The sequence below is a fragment of the Chenopodium album genome, chromosome 11 (genome assembly GCF_948465745.1).
Source record: "Chenopodium album chromosome 11, dcCheAlbu1.1, whole genome shotgun sequence".
Lineage (NCBI taxonomy): Eukaryota > Viridiplantae > Streptophyta > Magnoliopsida > Caryophyllales > Amaranthaceae > Chenopodium > Chenopodium album.
In genome coordinates this window covers 17202102-17220217 of record NC_137844.1, presented here as the reverse complement: position 1 = coordinate 17220217, position 18116 = coordinate 17202102, and the positions used below count along the sequence as shown (strand labels likewise).

Sequence of the window (18116 nt, the reverse complement as noted above, 5' to 3'; positions counted from 1 at the left end):
GGAAAGGGTAGATAACGACATGCATTTTCCTCTTGTCAAAATGGCGCCGTTGCCGGGGACTGCTATTGGTGCTTAGCTTTTGTTGTTGAGTCTACTTCATTTTATTTGAAAAATACAAAAAGATTTTGTTTCTTTAGGCTACACTTGTAGCCGTGCTACTAATATTTTCTTTGAGTTTTGCATGCATAGTACCCGTGATCGTTCCATTGTTCCCCTTGATCCGGAAATTGAGAGAACTCTTTCAAGAAGAAGAGTGGATAATAGATCCTTGGGTTATAGTTCTTCAAGCGAAGAAGAGATTCAAGAAGAGCAAGGCATGGGTGAAAATCCTAGAGTGGCCTTGAAGGAGCTTGGGGTGCCCGGTGCATATAGGTTTGAGAGCGGCATAGCTCCACCTACTACACCGGCAAATGACTTCGAAATTCGGCCGGCAATGATCACCTTGATTGAGAGAAGACAATATAGTGGGGCTAAGAATGAGAGCCCATTGAACCATCTTAAGGAGTTTGAAAAATATTGCAACACCATCAAAGTCAATGGGGTTTCTCAAGAATTCATCCGCCTCAAGTTGTTCCCTTTCTCGCTCATAGGAAGATCTTTGGAGTGGCTAGACAAAGAGGTGAAGCCCAACTCCTTGAAAACTTGGGACGATGTCACAAAGGCCTTCTTGTCCCGCTTCTACCCTCAAAAGAAGACGGCGGAGGCAAGAGCCTTAATTCAAGGGTTCAAGCAAAGGCCAAGTGAAAGCCTTTACGAAGCATGGGAGAGATTAAAGAGTATCAAAGGGAGTGCCCTCACCACGGAATCCCAACATAACAAGTGATCCAAATCTTCTATGGCGGTTTAAGTCCCCAAGGCAAGTCATGCCTTGATGGAGGGGCCGGGGGCCCTATCATGAACAAGACAGAAGAAGAAGTTGTGGACATAAATGAGGATGTGGTGACATACTATAGGGATTGACAAGATGGGGAGAGGGACTCTTCAAGCAAGCAATCTTCATTGTACTCGGTGGACCATCTAAATGCGATCAACAACCTTTCCTCCCAAATGACAAACTTAGGAAAGGAGGTCACCGCAATCAAAGCTAAGTTGGAGAGCACTTCTTCCTCTTCTCAAGCTTCGAATCTTCCCTCCCAATTTAAGGGGAGAGGTACTCCTTCTAACTCTCAACCCCCTCCCTCTTCACATAATATGCCTATGGGTTGCTTGTTTTGTGATGCATGTGGATCGTATGATCATGACTCTAGTACTTGTCCTAATGAATGTGTTGATGAGTTTGATAACAATGAGAGCGAACATGTGAATTATGTGACGAATAACAATGGTCAAAGGTTTGATAATCAAAGAGGTCAATGGAATAGGAACTACCAAGGCCAAGGCAATTTTGACAACTATAACCAAGGTGGTGGTTATAGAAACCAAGGGAACCAAGGTTCTCGTGGTAGCTATAATAATCAAGGTTATAGTGGCCAAAATCAAAGCCAAAATTATGGTAATCAAGGCCAAAGTTATGGTAACCAAAACCAAGGTTATGGAAATCATAACCCAGGTAGTGGTAATCATAATCAAGGTGGTGGAAACCATAATCAAGGTTATGGTCAAAGTCAAAATAGGGGTAATTGGAACAATCAAGGAAGGGGTAATTTTCAAAATAATTCTCAAAGAGGTCCCCCACCCGGATTTGTTCCAAAGACTCAAGGTGAAAGTTCCTATTCCCAACCTTCTTCACCTAGGACTAATTTGGAAGAAATAATTGAGAATCAAACCAAGTTGTTGAACACATACATGGCCGTTAGTGATAAAAAATTCAATGAAATGATGACCCACAATAAAATGCTTGAAAACCAAATCTCTCAACTTGCTAATGCCTTGAAAGATCATGCAAGCCCTTCTTCTTTACCTTCCCAAGGTCTTGATCCCAAAAAACCCGTGAATGCTATTGTTACAAGGAGTGGGAAGGTTCTTGAGGAGAGATTGCCTAGGAAGGGTGTAGATAAGGAGATTCCTAGGGAGGTTTTGGTTGAGAATAAGGGGGATAGGGCATCATTGGATGAGGTAGTGGTTGAGACACCTAGAGAGGTGAGAGTAGAGAAAGAAATTGTGAGACCCAAGCTCCCCTACCCACAAAAATTCATGAGACACAAATTGGATGAACAATTTGGGAGATTCATTGAGATGCTAAAACAACTCCACCTTTCTCTACCTTTTACCGATGTGATCAACCAAATGCCAAACTATGCCAAATTCCTCAAAGACATTTTGAGTGGGAGAAGAACTTGTGAGGTTGTGGAGACCATCAATTTGACCGAAAATTGTAGTGCTATCATCATGAACAAAATGCCACCCAAGTTGAAAGACCCCGGAAACTTCTCCATCCCTTGTGCCATTAACAAGATGCAAATTGATAATGTCTTATGTGAATTGGGAGCTAGTGTGAGCCTAATGCCATATTCGGTTTATCAAAGACTTGAGCTAGGGGAACTCTTACCTTCTAACATTACCTTGCAATTAGCGGATAGGTCTATCAAATTTCCAAAAGGTAAGGTAGAAGATGTCCCTTTGAGGGTGGGGAAGTTTGTGGTTCCCGTGGATTTTGTTGTTCTTGAAATGGATGAAGATGCTACCATTCCAATCATTTTAGGTAGACCCTTTCTTGCTACCTCGGGAGCCATGATTGATGTGAGGAGTGCAAAGATCTCCTTTAAGGTAGGAGAAGAGGTTATAGAATTTGATTTGAATGAGAGCATGAAGTATCCATGTTCTTCTTTGGAAAATTGTATGATGATTGATTCACTTGATATTGTTGTGTCTTCCATGCATGAGCACTTGCTCACTTCTAACGATGCTCTTGAGAATGTTTTGTTGAACAAAGACAAAGTAGGTGCATCATGCAAAGACATGACTTTCTATGAGGAGTTACTTGATGGGAGTGTGGAGGAAGTGGATGAGCAAATGTGCTTGAAAATCTCAAGCAATGAAGCTTTGCAAGCGGCCACATCACAAGAAGGTAATGGTGTGCCTATGGTAGAGCTCAAACCTCTACCATCACACGTTAGGTATGAATTCTTGGGCCCTCATTCCACTTACCCCGTGATAGTTAGTGCATCCTTGAGCGTGAGCCAAGCTCAAGCGTTATGTGGTGTTTTGAGAAAACACCAAGGTGCTTTGGGGTACACAATTGATGACCTTAAAGGTATAAGCCCCGCCTTGTGCCAACACCACATAACGCTTGAGGAAGGCGCCCTTTCCTCTATTGAACGACAAAGGAAACCACATTTCCAAATGGGAGAGGTAGTTAAGAAGGAGATCACCAAGCTATTGGATGCGGGGATCATATTCCCCATCTCTAGCTCTAGGTGGGTCTCCCCCGTCCATGTCGTTCCAAAGAAGGGGGGCATGACCGTGGTTGAGAATGAGAAGGGTGAGCTCATTCCAACTAGGACGGTCACCGGTTGGCGGATGTGTATAGACTATAGACGTCTAAACACATCTTCCAAGAAGGATCACTTTCCTCTTCCATTTATTGATCAAATGCTTGAGAGACTAACAAGGCACAAGTTTTATTGTTTCCTCAATGGGTATTCCGGACTCTTCCAAATCCCCATCCACCCCAATGACCAAGAAAAGACCACATTCACATGTCCTTATGGGACCTTTGCGTACCGGAGAATGCCCTTTAGGTTATGCAATGCACCCGCTACTTTCCAAAGGTGCATGATGAGTATCTTCGGAGATATGTTGGAGGAAAAAATGGAGGTCTTTATGGATGACTTTTCGGTGGGGGGTGTTTCTTTTGAGGAGTGCCTTGTGAATCTTGAGAAGTGTTTGGCAAGATGTGTGAAAGTCAATCTTGTTTTGAATTGGGAGAAGTGTCACTTTATGGTGGAGGAAGGTATAGTGCTTGGGCACAAGATTTCAAATAGAGGCATTGAGGTGGATAAGGCCAAAATAGAAGTGATTGAGAAACTTCCACCTCCGGTGAATGTCAAAGGAGTGAGATCGTTCCTTGGTCATGCGGGTTTTTATAGAAGATTCATCAAGGATTTTTCACTCATTGCTAAGCCCCTTAATGACCTTCTTCAAAAGGATGTTGAGTTCAATTTTGATGACAAATTCTTGAAGGCATTTGATAGATTGAAGAAGGCCCTAATCTCTACTCCTATTGTTCAAGGCCCAAGGTGGGATCTTCCTTTTGAGTTGATGTGTAATGCGAGTGATTGGGCGATTGGAGGTGTTTTGGGACAACGGATAGACAAGAAGCTTCATGTGATTTACTATATGTCCAAGACTCTCAATGGGGCTCAAAAGAACTACACAACAACGGAAAAAGAATTTTTGGCAATTGTGCACTCTTTTGAGAAATTCCGGTGTTACTTGTTGGGTTCCAAGACCATAGTCTTCACGGATCATGCGGCCCTCAAGTATCTCTTTGCCAAGAAAGAGTCCAAGCCAAGGTTGATTCGATGGGTGCTTGAATTGCAAGCTTTTGAGATTGAGATTAGGGACAAGAAGGGTGCGGAGAATGTTGTGGCGGACCATCTTTCTCGCCTTGAAGGGGATCAAATTCATGATGATGGTCTACCAATAGAAGATAGAATGCTTGATGACTTCTTGTATGCCATAGAGGTGAAGGAACTCCCATGGTATGCCGACTTGGTCAATTTTCTAGCATGTGGGGAGTTTCCACCCTCTTTCTCAAAGAACCAAAAGAAGAAGATCAAAAGAGAGGCAAGGCACTATTTGTGGGATGATCCTATCTTATACAAACGTGGGGTTGATGGCTTGCTTAGGCGTTGCGTTCCAAATGAAGAGGTGCCTAGTGTTTTGAGGATGTGCCACTCGGACCCTAGTGGTGGGCACATGGGTGTTTCCAAGACCGCTACCAAGGTTCTTCAAAGTGGTTTTTGGTGGCCACATCTCTTCAAGGACTCATGGGGTTTTGTTAAGTCATGTGACCGATGTCAACGAGTTGGGAACATTCCAAGCAAAATGAGATGCCTCAACAACCTATCCTTGAATTGGAGGTGTTCGATGTGTGGGGAATTGACTTCATGGGACCATTCCCCTCTTCATACGGGAATCAATATATCCTTGTGGCGGTGGACTATGTTTCTAAGTGGGTTGAGGCCATAGCCTCTCCAACAAATGATCACAAGGTTGTATTGAAGTTGTTTAAGAAAATCATCTTTCCAAGGTTCGGTGTCCCAAAAGCGGTGGTAAGTGATAATGGATCCCATTTTGTCCATAACGCCTTTCAAAAGATGTTGAGGAAACATGGTGTGCATCAACGATTTGGGCTCCCTACCATCCTCAAACGAGTGGCCAAGTTGAGGTTTCAAACCGTCAAATCAAACTTATTCTTGAGAAGACGGTTGCTCGCAATAGAAAGGATTGGTCGGACAAATTGGATGATGCTCTTTGGGCTTATAGGACGGCTTTTAAGACACCCATTGGTACCACTCCATTTCGCCTTGTCTATGGCAAATCATGCCATCTCCCGGTTGAGCTTGAACATCGTGCCTTGTGGGCCATCAAGAAGATCAATTTTGACTTAGCAAGTGCGGGAGAGAAGAGGTGGTTGGATCTTCATGAGTTAGAGGAACTTCGGCTTGATGCTTACGATTGTGCTAGCACCTACAAAGCTCGCTCCAAAGAGGTTCATGATAAGTTGATTGAGAAAAAGGAGTTTTGTGTAAGTGACAAAGTCCTCCTCTACAATTCTAGAATGAAGTTGTTCCCCGGAAAGCTCATGTCAAGATGGAGTGGTCCATTCTTGGTGAAGGATGTTTTTGGTAATGGTGCCGTGGAAATTTCTCCTTTGGATTCCTCATCTTCATTTAAGGTTAATGGTCATCGGCTCAAGAAGTACTTTGATGGAGTGTTTGTTGGTCTTGTTCACAAAATGATTCTTTTCAAGCCACCTTGAGAGGGTGGTGCACGTCGAGCTAACGACGTTAACCAAAAGCGCTTACGGGAGGCAACCCAGATTCTCATCTCATTTTTATTTTCTTTTCTTTTCTTTTCTTTTCTTTTAATTTTCCTTGATTAATTTTTGATCTTATGTTGTGTTGGTTTTATGTTTGTTTTGTAGGTTGCCTATTATCATCTCATGTTGGAAAGAAGGGGTTTTATGAAGATTTTAGAGTACAGGGAAAAGGGCTCCCCGAGGGCTTGGAGAAACCTCGGGGGCCTCTTCGGCTTTAAAGAACATTTACAATCAGGAACTCCCCGCGGTTGCCCCGCGGTCTCTCCGCGGGCGCGGGGGGGTTTAGAGAGGCCCCGGCAAAATTGGAGAGGGCTCGGCCCTCATTTCAGCACAAAAATGAAATTTGGATCAGAGACAGCGGTTGCCCCGCGGTCTCTCCGCAGGCGCGGGAAGTTCAGGAGCGGGCGCGGCATATTTGGAGAGGGCGCGGCTTCACTTGAGGTAAAAATGTTGAAATTTTGGCAGGAACTCCCCGCGGTTGCCCCGCGGTCTCTCCGCGGGCGCGGGAGAGTTCCCGAGGGCGCGGCAAGATCGGTAAAGGGCGCGGGTTGCTGGGTTTCTTAAACCCGGGACGCACCTCTCCTCTCTCTCTCCTCTCTTATTTTCTTACCTCCTCTCTACTTTTCCCCCTTCTATCTCTAAAAACTCTCAAACCCTAACCCCAAATCATCAAACTCTTACTCTTTTCTTCAAATTTTCCATCAAATCTTCACATAATCTACCTTATTTCTCAAATTTCATCACTCCTACTCAATTTTCTCGTGGTTTTTCGACAAATTTCGGTAGTGTGTGGTGCTCTAAGCTTAATTTGAGTCTCCAATCTTTGTATACTTCTAACCTTTGTATTATTTTTGTCAATTTCACTTGATTTCTTTACATTGGTTTGTTTACCTTGATTTTGAGCATGATTTTTGTGTTTCATGGTTGTTTTTGTGAAATTTGGTATTTTTGAGTGATGATTGATTTTTCTTGATAAATCTTGCATATATTTGATGGATGATTGTTGATATTGGTATTTGTTGTTGGAATTTTGGTTGTTGTGTTGATTGAAACATGTACCTTGTAGTTTTTGGGGGTTTGGTTGGATTTGTAACGAGGTTTGTGAGTGTTTGAGGTGTTTGTTGTTTGTTTGAGGGAGTTAGAGTATTTCTTGTGAATTTTTGTGAAATTGTGTGGTAAAAATGAATTTGTTGAGGAAAGTCAAGAGTAGCAAAAACCGCTCGAACCAATCTCCCGGCCAATCTTCTCAAGGCCAATCCTCAAACCCTCAACCCCAAACACATTCCTCAACCCAAGATGACGCCCCTCCTCCTCTACCACCTCTAAAATTGTGGAACCGGTCTAAACAATTGCCCATATATAACAAAATGAAAGACCAAAGGTTTAGACCCACCCGCCACTATTTTCGTGAGGACATGGCCAAGCTAGGCATAGATAACGATCTTGATGTACTCCTCGAAAACCTAAGCTTGGGTGAGTTTTTGAAATCTACCCCTCGAACCTATTTAGAGCCTTCAATTGAATTTTTCTCCACATTTGAATTCAATAGGGTGGGGGACACCGACTTCATCATCTCCTTCCAACTCTTCAATGTAAAACACACCATGAACCTAGCCGAGTTTAATGTAGCCCTCGGTTTCAACCCAAATGGTGATATCTTCGAGCCCCTTATCTCCCTTGCCCAAAGTGAGTACAATGAGGTTGCTTGGTGGAGAACCATAGTACACAAAAAGCAGTTTGACTCAAAGATATCCCTTGCTAGTGAGATTATCCATCCGGCCCTTAGGATCCTCCATAGAATTCTCGGGTATTCGGTTTATAATAAGCAAGATTTGGGGAAGTTATCTCGAGAGGAGATCTTGGTTTTGTGGATGGCTATTAAGCCGGAGTTGGGATCTAGGATAAACTTTGGCTATATTTTCATGGAGTGTTGCAAGGAGATTATGCATGGGGTTAAGACGGGGGAGATTCATTGTGGGGGCATGGTGACCCGTCTAGTGAGGTATTTTAAGCAAGAGCGGTTCTTAGAGTCTTGTACTCCGGTTGGAGGGAGTGAAGACATTTGGATTAGTTTGAAGCAGGTTAACACCCTCCGTTTCATAACTAGTACTAGGAGAGCCGGTACTTACTCTTGGCTAGTGAGGAATACCCACCATTGCCTTCTCCCTAACCCGGCTGCTACCTCCATCTTTCGCCAAGCTATGAATGTTTGGATGGTCCCTAGGGACAATGGTAGGATAGAAGAGGATGAGATGGAGGAGGATGTAAATTTTGTTGAGGGAGCCGGGTTTGAGGGAGTCAATGAGGAGGAGGAGGAAGGAAGAGGAGAAGAACAAGAGGAACAACAACAACAACCGCCGTTTCATCAACAACATGAGCATTTCCAAGAGGATGCTCAAGGAAGAAGAAGAGAGAGAAGACAACAACGACAACAACAACATCAACAACAACAACAACAAGACTTCCAAGGAGATGCTTATCTCCGGGAAATGGAGGCCATGAGAGCCAACATGGAACGCATGCAATTGAGCATGCAAGGTATGTATTCTGACCATCAAACTTTATCTTATCAAACTAGCGCCTTGTATGACGCTAGTGTACGTAGGGGGGAGGTCGCACCTCCGGTCAACTACCCTTATGTGCCGCCCCAACAAGGGCCGGTACCTTCCCGGGGTGGTGACGGCCTCCCTACGTAACCTTATTGGCACGGGGTTAAGAATCCCGATGTGCCAAGGCACAACTTCCCGCCCTATGATTATAGGGTCTCGGGGGGGAGTGATTATAGGGGTGATCCCGCATATTACTATGTTCACCACCGTCACCCCGAGCTCCTTGTTCAACAAGAGCCTTTTGACCAATTGACCCCATCCCAGCAAGACCTATTTAAGGGTCATTATGGGTTTCCTCCTGGTTTCACCGGAGGTTGGGATAGGGGTGATGATGTTGGAGGTGATGATGGTGTCGGCCCTAGTGGCCAATAGTCCCCTTTTTGCATGTTTGTTTCCCTTTTTGTTCTCCCCTTTCCCTATTTTTGCATGTTTGTCGGCATCGGGGTCGATGCTTTCATTTTGTGAGGGGGGAGGGTCAAAAGGGATGTGTTAGCGTGGGGAAGGCACCTTGGGCTCGGTGGGAAGTTTTTGATAAGGTTTTTGGTGGATTTTGGCTATTGGTCTCGTTGTTGTGTTGTTTGTTGTTGTTTATTTCTTTGGATGATGTTTTTAGGAACTTCTTGAAAAAAAAAAAAAAAAAAAAAATTGGTTTTGATGATGATAGGTTCTTCTAGGTTTTTGTATATAGTTAGTGTTTAAGTGTTTTATTGTTTGCTTTTGTTTGGAATTTACTAACAATTTCATTTTGTATATATATAGCTTTCTTTTCTTTAACTCACCTTGTTCGTAGCTCATGCTTTGGATTGCGGAACCCTTTGGAGAAGCTCGTTCCTACTCCTTGGGTACTTTAGTCTAGCACGGACGCTTGGTGAGGCATTTCTTATTTTACTCTTTTTTTTTATTTATTTTTTTTTCACTTCTTTATTTTCTTGGTTGCTTAGATTAGGATTAGATTTAGGGGAAGTTGAACGGTTCGAGGATGTATGAATTTAACACCTAGTGTGTTTGGGGTCTTTGGCGATGTGGCCATTAGACCACTTGTATGTCGATTGGGATAAATGTGTTATGATTCCATCTTTGCCCTTTCCTCTTTCCCTTTCTTATCTTTATCTTAGTTTTCCATCTTTTCTTTTCTTTCCCTTTTCTTTTGTTCTTGTTGGTGTGCATATCTTTTTGAGGCTTTCTTTTTACTCTTTCTCTTTTTGAACGTTGAACTTGTATGCAATGGACTTTTGCTTTTGAATAATAGTCTTCCTAGGTAATAATGATATGCACGGTTTGAGATTACGTTTGGTTGATTCTAGGATAAAGCATGCTAAGATAGTTGTCTAGAACTAGGGGGATCATGAAACCGGATTCTACTCGTTTGTGGCATGTTGGTAGTTGCTCCCTATCTTTGATTTGACAACCTTAGTGAGTTTTTGATACAACCATGTGAGATGTATAATTGTTCAAGCTTTCATCAAATTCTTGCATGAGCGGCATGGATCCTTGATTTTCGCAAACCTAATCTAGAATCTTAGCGTATGATTCCTAAGACCGTGACCGAACTACCTAGGAAGGACAAAGGCAACATTTTCGGGGAGGTATTTTCTTTTTTCTAGGATAGTCCCTTTTATGTTTACTTTTTGGGTTTGGGATACATTTTGCCTACTTGTTACCCCCTTTGAACCTTTTTCCCTCTTTTCAAGCCGCATAATTAGATATCTTGAGCCTTTTGTTTCGTTCTTTTTCTTTTTGTTTTTTGTGAAGCAAAGGTCAATGTTTGGTGATTGTGGTGTATGAAGTTGGGGTTTGGTTCAATTTGGTACACATATTTGAGTTGTTTATATTTTGTAAATAATGGCAAATGCTTATGTAAAAGCCGTCCTTTTAAAAAAAAAGGCAAGGATGTTAATAAGAGCATATTTGTAAAAGCCGTCCGAATTGAGAAAGAGGCAAGGACTAATGCTTTAAAGGTGTAAGAGAAAATTCAAAAACAAAAAAAAAAAAAGAGAAAAATAAAAACATGAAAAAAATTTTCCAAGTGACTTTCACCTCTCTTTGCATTGAGGACAATGCTTCCTTTAGCTTGGGGGGGGGGGAAAGCATTCACGCTTTTTGTTCCTATATTAGTAGAGTATTGCTTTGAATAAGCTTGGGGGTGTTAATACATTTTTGTTTGGTGATTACTTAAGTTTGGTGTTGAGATTTGGCCGGTCTTTGCTTCACATTTTAGGATAACCACCAAATTTTAAATTTTTAGCCTACCTTAACCCTACTTGCCTTACGTTACAACCTTGGGGAAGACCTTTGGACCTAGGAGTTGAGTCTTTCATCGGTGGAAGGAATCATAGGTTGTGGACTAAGGAAAGGGGATGCGAAATCGAGATGTCGAGTAGCCTAAAAACTTTGATCTTTTTTCTGGTTCCTTCGCGGAATCTATGAGATGCTCACTAAGGGGAGATACGAGATTAGTAGGGGGAACGCGGTAAGACCGTTTCGGATGAAAGTGGAGTGTGATAACTAGTTATGTTTCAATCAACCTTAGGTATCTTATAACGTGCATACCATAATTCACTTTAGAAAGGTTGTTATTCATTTGAATTATATTCTCTTTGTAAAGTCCATTTCGTAAAGATTTTGTTTCCTTTTTCCTCTTTCTTTTCTTTCTTTGGTTTGCCTCTTGGGGGTTTGCTGGAGAGTTATGGGTAAACTCTTAGGATACCCTTACGAGAGCATCACTCGTCCTCTAGGGCGATTTAGGGGTTCAAAATGGCTTGTTGTAGCTAAAAACAACCGTGATTCCTACGACAGTGAGTCTTAGTGTAAATTCTTGCCCCTCTTTTTCTTTTTATTTCGAATAATCCCTTCTTATTCCTTCTTGGCCTTTGTTTTGCTCGGGACGAGCAAAAGTCTAGCTTGGGGGAATTTGATGAGTGTCATTTTTGGCACTCATAGGGTAGTCTTTTAGGTTATTTCTTTCCCTTTTTCATGATTTCTTCTCTCAATTTGGGTCCTCTTTCCTTTAGTTTCTCCTTTTTCCTCTTTTCTTTATGATTCTCGTGTTTTTATCGTGTTTTCCTTTATTTGGCTCTTTTTCCCTTTTATTTCCTTCCTTTTTTTACTTGTGTAGGTATTGTGAGATTCACCTTGGCAAAGGATGCAATTAGGGACCTCAATGATCAAGCAAGGAAGAAGCATTTGGCTAGAAAGGGCTTAGAGAGGCCTTGGAGAGGCCTCGGAGAGGTCTCCAAGGCATTTCCAGCAGGCCGCGGGCGCGGGCCATCTTGCCGCGGGCGCGGGCCCAAGATGCTCAAAAGTGTCAAAATGAGGCAGGAACTTGTCGCGGTTGCCCCGAGGGCTCTCCGTGAGCGCGGGCAAAATGGAGAGGTCGCTCCACTCAGAGAGACCGCGGCCCCCCTGATCAGCCTTTGGGAGCAAGGGATTAGCCGCGGGCGCGGGTGTCATTGCCGCGGGCGCGGGTCCCTGATGCCGCGGGCGCGGGTACTGCCCAGATAGCCCGCGGAGGGTTCCGTACCCATTTCTCCGCGGGCGCGGGTCTATCGGGAGAGGGCGCGGGAGCTGCTGTTTTCTTCTTAGATTATAAATAGAATTGTATTTCCTTTTTGAATCCAACTTTTTGATAATATTTCATTAGCTTAGTTTTAGAGAGAGAATCTAGAGAGAAGTTAGAGAGAAGTTCTTGGTTTTGGATTTGTAACTCAACATTTGATCAATCAAGTTTGGATTTCTTCATTTTCAATCATCAATATTAGTGAGAATCTCTTCCTTCTTTCATCTCTTACTTACTTGCTATTTGATTTTTGCTTGATGCTTGTTTTTCTTTGGATTTGAGTTTGATATTATTGAATACTTTGATTTCTATTAGATTTTGATATAGAATGATGATCAATGCAATTTCTAGTTATTTGTTCTTGAATTTCACCATGATTAGTGAGTAGATTAGTTGCTAGGGAAAGGGGGAAGCATGTTTGATTAATGGAATTGCTATTTGATGCTCTTTGATTGATTGATTTGTTGCAATTAAATTGGTTGACATAGTTTTGCATGAGATTGATTAGACTAGGATTGATCACCCTATAAGATTAATCTAGATTGCATTGCAACTCTTAATGACATGAACAATTGATTTGAAGGTTGCTCTAATTGATTGAGTTTGTTTGTGATTCTTCTTGGTTTGCCTTTCATAGTGACCACTAGATTGGCGTATAGGGGATAGCATTTGAACTCTCTTGATTGCTACTATTGTTTGTCCATTGCAATACTTGAATTAATTGATTCAGCTTTAAACTAGCATTATCATTGATCTTGCATGTGGAACCCATATCCCTAGTGTTTCGACCTTTGATTACTTGTTAAACTTGATTTAGTTCACTTTAGTACCAACCATAATCTCAATTTCGACTTCGAGGTAGCTTGACTTAGACTTTAGTTTTCATCATTGCATTCCCTTGGGATCGACCCTTAACTTGCCCTATATTCATATAAGGTTGGTTAGGTGTTTACAAATTTAGTTTGACTTGGGGAAAGGGTAGATAACGACATGCATTTTCCTCTTGTTAGCTTTGCTGATTGTGTGTTTGTGTGTTTGTTGGCCTTGTCTTTACCTTGGCCCTATGATGACCCATTTTTAATGGATAGTAGTGGAAACAAGTAAAGAGAAGTTTTTCAGGTGATGAAGCATATTCATGATGGGCATGAGTGAAGAGCGAATCATACTAGTTTCTATAAGTGTATGATGTGTTTATTGCTTTCATTATTTTATTATATATTGTTTGTGAGACTAACGCAAATGTTTTGAATTGGTACGATTTTGTTAAGGGCCTACAATGGTTCCAAGTTGTAGGTTGACTTTATTTTACTTTGGTTTGACTTTACTTTCGTTGGTTGACTTTTAAGTTGAGTCGTTTTGAATTTTTTTAAAGATAGTCTTCCGTTGTGTGTCTTTGATGGTTGCCTTAGCCGTTTTCACGGTGGCGGTAATGTCTTAGATTTTCCTATTTTGAGTTTTAAACAGAGCAAACAGGTATTTTAAAAGAAAGGAATTTCTAGGGTGTTACAAAGTGGTATCTGGGAGCTTTGGTTGAGATTTTATTACCACTAAAGCCAAAAATGTGTTTTAAAGTGTTTTATTTTGAAAAACTTGGCCAAGTACTTATTTAATTGTGGATTTCTAAAGAGAGTTATTTTATTTAATTTTGTTTTGAGAAGATCAAATATTTTATTTGATTAAATTATAATCCGATAATTTTTTTTTATGAGAGAGGTGGGGAAATTTTTTTTTTTTTTAGTAAAGGGATATCCGAAATTTCTTTTTTTATTTAAGGGTGTCCGAATTTTTTTTTAAAAGGGGGCCGAAATTTTTGGTCTTTTGATGCTTATTTTCGAAATTTTATTTAAGAGGAGTCAAAAATATTTTTTTTAGTTTGTTCATTTTGCAGGAAAGCAAGGATTGAGGTAAGTATTATGTGTTAAAACCTTTTAAAAGTATGTTGGTGAGATTGGGTAGGAAATATTTTGGGCATATAAGTTAGAAATAATCATGTTCTTATGTACATTAATATTTAGGTTGTGATGTTTAATCATGTGAATGGATTACTTGTGAGCATTTATTTATGTGATCAAAAATAAGAAAATTGTTTGATTGAACATTGAACCTAATTCATGCAAGAACTGTATTATTTTGTTCTCTTCGGGAAAGGGAATTCTTTTCTAAGTCTTTTCCTTTACAGGATGTCGAACCTCCCTTCTAAAAACACCCAAATTGGTACACTAGTCAAGAAAAACAATGAACACCCCTACGATTATGTGGATAAAATTCGTTACTATTGTTCCTATATGAGTAACGTTCTTGGAAACAAACTTTATGACCTCCCTGATCGTATATCTGCTATGATCGTTCATTGCCTTCCGGATGAGCCTCCATATCTTGCTGTAAAGGCAAAGTTCTCTAATTTCTACCTTCTAGGGAACATTCCAAACTACTCCAAGCATAAGGATTTCTTTGGTCAATGGTATCTAGATTATCGATTCTTCATCACTTATCTCATTAGGATCAAGAAAACCCATTGTCAACGTATGGACATTCCTTATCCAGACTGCTACTATGACAATCAAGTGGGGAATAATCCCCCTTCTTCTAGCCATCAGTCAGGTAGTTCTTCTTCCACGGGAAATCAATCAAGGGCAAATGGAGAGCAAGAACAGGGAGAAGCGATGGAAGAGAGTAATAACACTGTTGACAGTTCCCGTATGGAGATTTCTAATCCAAATCTACCTCCAACCCCAATAATAATTGATATTTCATCTGATGAGGAGGAAGAGGGAGAGTTCATGCAAGTAGAGCTTGAACCAGAGTCACCTGAACCCATGGAGGAGACAGATGATCCTGAGTTCGATCATGGAAGCTACAAACAGTCCACTGATAAGAGGGACAACGTTCGAAAGGATTTGACTTTTATGGTTACATTTCATTAAGGATTCTTAGTTTCATTTTCGTTTAACATTTCTTTCAATCCTAGTGAAGTAATAAGTGGCATGACCATAGTGAGTCGGTGAGCTTATGTAATGCATGAGTTTTTAGAACTCATTTTATTTCAGTAATTCTATTCATTTCCTTTATAATTAATAGAATTATATTTATTTCCTTGTCAATTAATTTATTGTATTGACAAAAATTCCTTTCACTTCCAAAATTGTTCATTTCATATCACTATTCCAATGAGCCAATCATCAAACAAAAGCAACCCAATAAATTATTTCTAATCTATAGGAATTTATGGGAATTATTTTTCTTTATTTATGTGATGCTTTATTAAATGTATGGTTGGTTAGCAATCAATAATTGATTGACAAAGCTACAAATATAGGGAATTTTTAGCTTTTGCTATCCCAAGTTGTTAGCTTCAAATTTACTGCGAATGTCTCAAGGGAGTTAATTAATAGATAAGTGTATACCTTGAGAGCTAACCAAGACCATATCTAATATAGACCCATGTTCTTAATTTGGGAGAAGAATGGCAGGGGGAAGTGGTAACAATAATGATGGAGGTGATTTGAGTGAAGTTGTGAGGCAATTGGCAGTTGTTGCCCAACAGTTGGCAAGGAATTCAACTAATAATGGGGATGCCCAAGAAGAGTTTTTCAAGAAGGCGGCCCAAAGCAAACCACCAACCTATCAGGGAAAGCCTGACCCTACCATACTGGAAAATTGATTAAGGGAGTTTGAGAAATTGTTTGGGGTAGTTGGATGCCCAGAAAATTCTAAGGTGGGTTATGCTACTTCTTATTTGAGGGGTGAAGCTGACCTTTTGGTGGTAGCAAAATGAAGCTACCATTAGGGCATTACCTGGATTCAATTGGACTAAGTTCCAGGAGAAAGTGAGAGATAAGTTTTACCCTAGCTTCTTATAGAAGCATAAGGCTGAGGAGTTCTCAAACCTTAAGATGGAGGAGATGTCAGTCATTGAATACTACACAAAGTTTATTGAGCTGTCTCGTTTTGCTGAAGGGTCTGTTGCTACAGAGAAGGCAAAGGCTAGAAAGTTTGAGAGGGGTTTGACTACTGATTTGTAGTTGAAGTTGTGTGGATAAGTATTTGAAACCTTGGATGAAGTGTATGGGAGAGCCGCACACCTTTATACACTAGAAGTGAAGAAGAAGAAAGAGCTAGTAAGATAGAAGGGAAGAAGAAGAGGAAAGAGGTGGGGCAAAGTTCTGGAAACCAACAGCATAACCAAAATAACATTAAGAAGCAAAAGTACCACATAACAACAATAACTTCCACAACAACAATAATTCCTAAGGTAACAATCATCAAGGAGGACGAAACTTTAATGGATGGGCTAGAAACTTTAACCAAGGGAATAATAAGAATGAAAGGCGTTATTTTTGCTGGAGGTGTAAGAACAACCACCCTGGGAAAGATTGTGAAGGGAATCTGGTTACTTGTCGTGCTTGTAATAAACTGAGGCATAGGGAGTATGAGTGTTTCTCCAAAAATCCTAATGGGAACAAGCAATATAATAATTCAAGAGGGACCCAAAGTAACTTTCAAGGGAACAGCAACAACTTTTCTAGGAATAAGGGAGTACAGCAAAATGAAGCGAAGAGCAACAACAATAGCAGTGAGAATAATCAACAGAACGGTGGAGCTACAGGGAAACTAAACGTGTTGAGTAGGCATGAGGCTGATTCCACGAAAGATGTCATCACTGGTACTTTTTCCATTAACTCTATTCCTGTTAAAGTTTTGTTTGATTCTGGTGCAACCTTTTCTTTCATTTCAAAGGGTATTGTTTCAAAACTTAAAGACTGTTTGAAAACAGTAGAAATAGCAGACCTACCTATAACCATTCCTACGGGTGGGGTAGTGAAATGTACCAAAACCTTTAGAGACGTGCCTTTAGAAATTGAAGGAAAAGTGTTTCTGTCTGACCTCATCGAGTTTGGGTTGAGTGATTTTGATCTCATTCTGGGAATGGATTGGTTGAGCAAGTACAGTGCAGAAATCAGTTTTCGATCGCAGAAAGTGATAATGAACACAAGTGAGAATGAGTCAGTGACTTATTGGATGCATAGTAAGACCAAGTGCCCAAGGTTGATATCCGTGCTAAAGTTGGCAAAGTACATTAAGAAGGAACATCTAGTGTACTTCTGCAGTGTGAGAAACATGGATCACGAGGAGGCAACTAAACCAGAGGATATAGAAGTGGTGAATGAGTTCCTGGATGTGTTTCCAGAGGAAATCCTTGGAATGCCACCTGAGAGGGAAATTGATTTCACAATAGATTTAGTCCTAGGGACAGCACCAATATCCAAAGCACCATATCGTATGGCACCTGCAGAAATGAGTGAGTTAAAAGAGCAACTGCAGGATTTATTGGAAAAAGGATACATTAGACCGAGCGCATCTCCTTGGGGAGCGCCAGTCTTATTAGTTAAGAAGAAAGATGGGAGCATGAGACTGTATATTGATTACAAAGAACTGAATAAATTAACGATAAAGAATAAGTATCCATTACCAAGGATTGATGATTTGTTTGATCAGCTAAAAGGTGCAACGGTGTTTTCTAAGATTGATTTGAGGTCTGGGTATCACCAATTGAGGATTGCAGATGAGGACATTCCCAAAACTGCATTTAGGACAAGATATGGACATTATGAGTTTACAGTAATGCCATTTGGATTGACAAACGCACCGGCAATCTTTATGGATTTGATGAATAGGGTGTTTCATCAATTTATGGATAAGTTCGTCGTAGTGTTCATAGATGACATATTGGTGTATTCAAAGAGCAAAGAGGAGCATGTAGAACACCTAAGGGCAATTCTACAAACACTAAAAGAAAACAACCTTTATGCAAAGTTCTCTACGTGTGAATTCTGGTTGGAGAAAATAGCATTCTTAGGTCATTTTGCGTCTAAGGATGGAGTAGAAGTAGATCCAGCAAAGATCGAAGCAGTGAAAGGTTGGCCTACGCCCAAAACAGTATCTGATGTTCGGAGTTTCTTAGGTT

At 40.8% G+C, this 18116-nt stretch overlaps 1 protein-coding gene across 1 annotated transcript; it reads left to right on the top strand.

Moving 5' to 3' along the window:
* The first annotated feature begins 16044 nt into the window (after positions 1 to 16044).
* On the top strand, positions 16045 to 17718 carry LOC145566391 (uncharacterized). Its single transcript, XM_081625825.1, has 3 exons — positions 16045 to 16153; positions 16929 to 17565; positions 17715 to 17718. Exons 1-3 carry the CDS (start codon positions 16045 to 16047, stop codon positions 17716 to 17718), a joined length of 750 nt encoding a protein of 249 aa, XP_081481951.1.
* Positions 17719 to 18116: the final 398 nt, after the last annotated feature.

Coding starts and splice junctions, on each gene's coding strand:
- LOC145566391 (XM_081625825.1), top strand. CDS start 16,045: ATGGAGGAGATGTCAGTCATTGAATACTACACAAAGTTTATTGAGCTG. Junction 16,154..16,928: donor GGCTAGAAAGTTTGAGAGGG/GTTTGACTACTG, acceptor TGAAAACAGTAG/AAATAGCAGACCTACCTATA.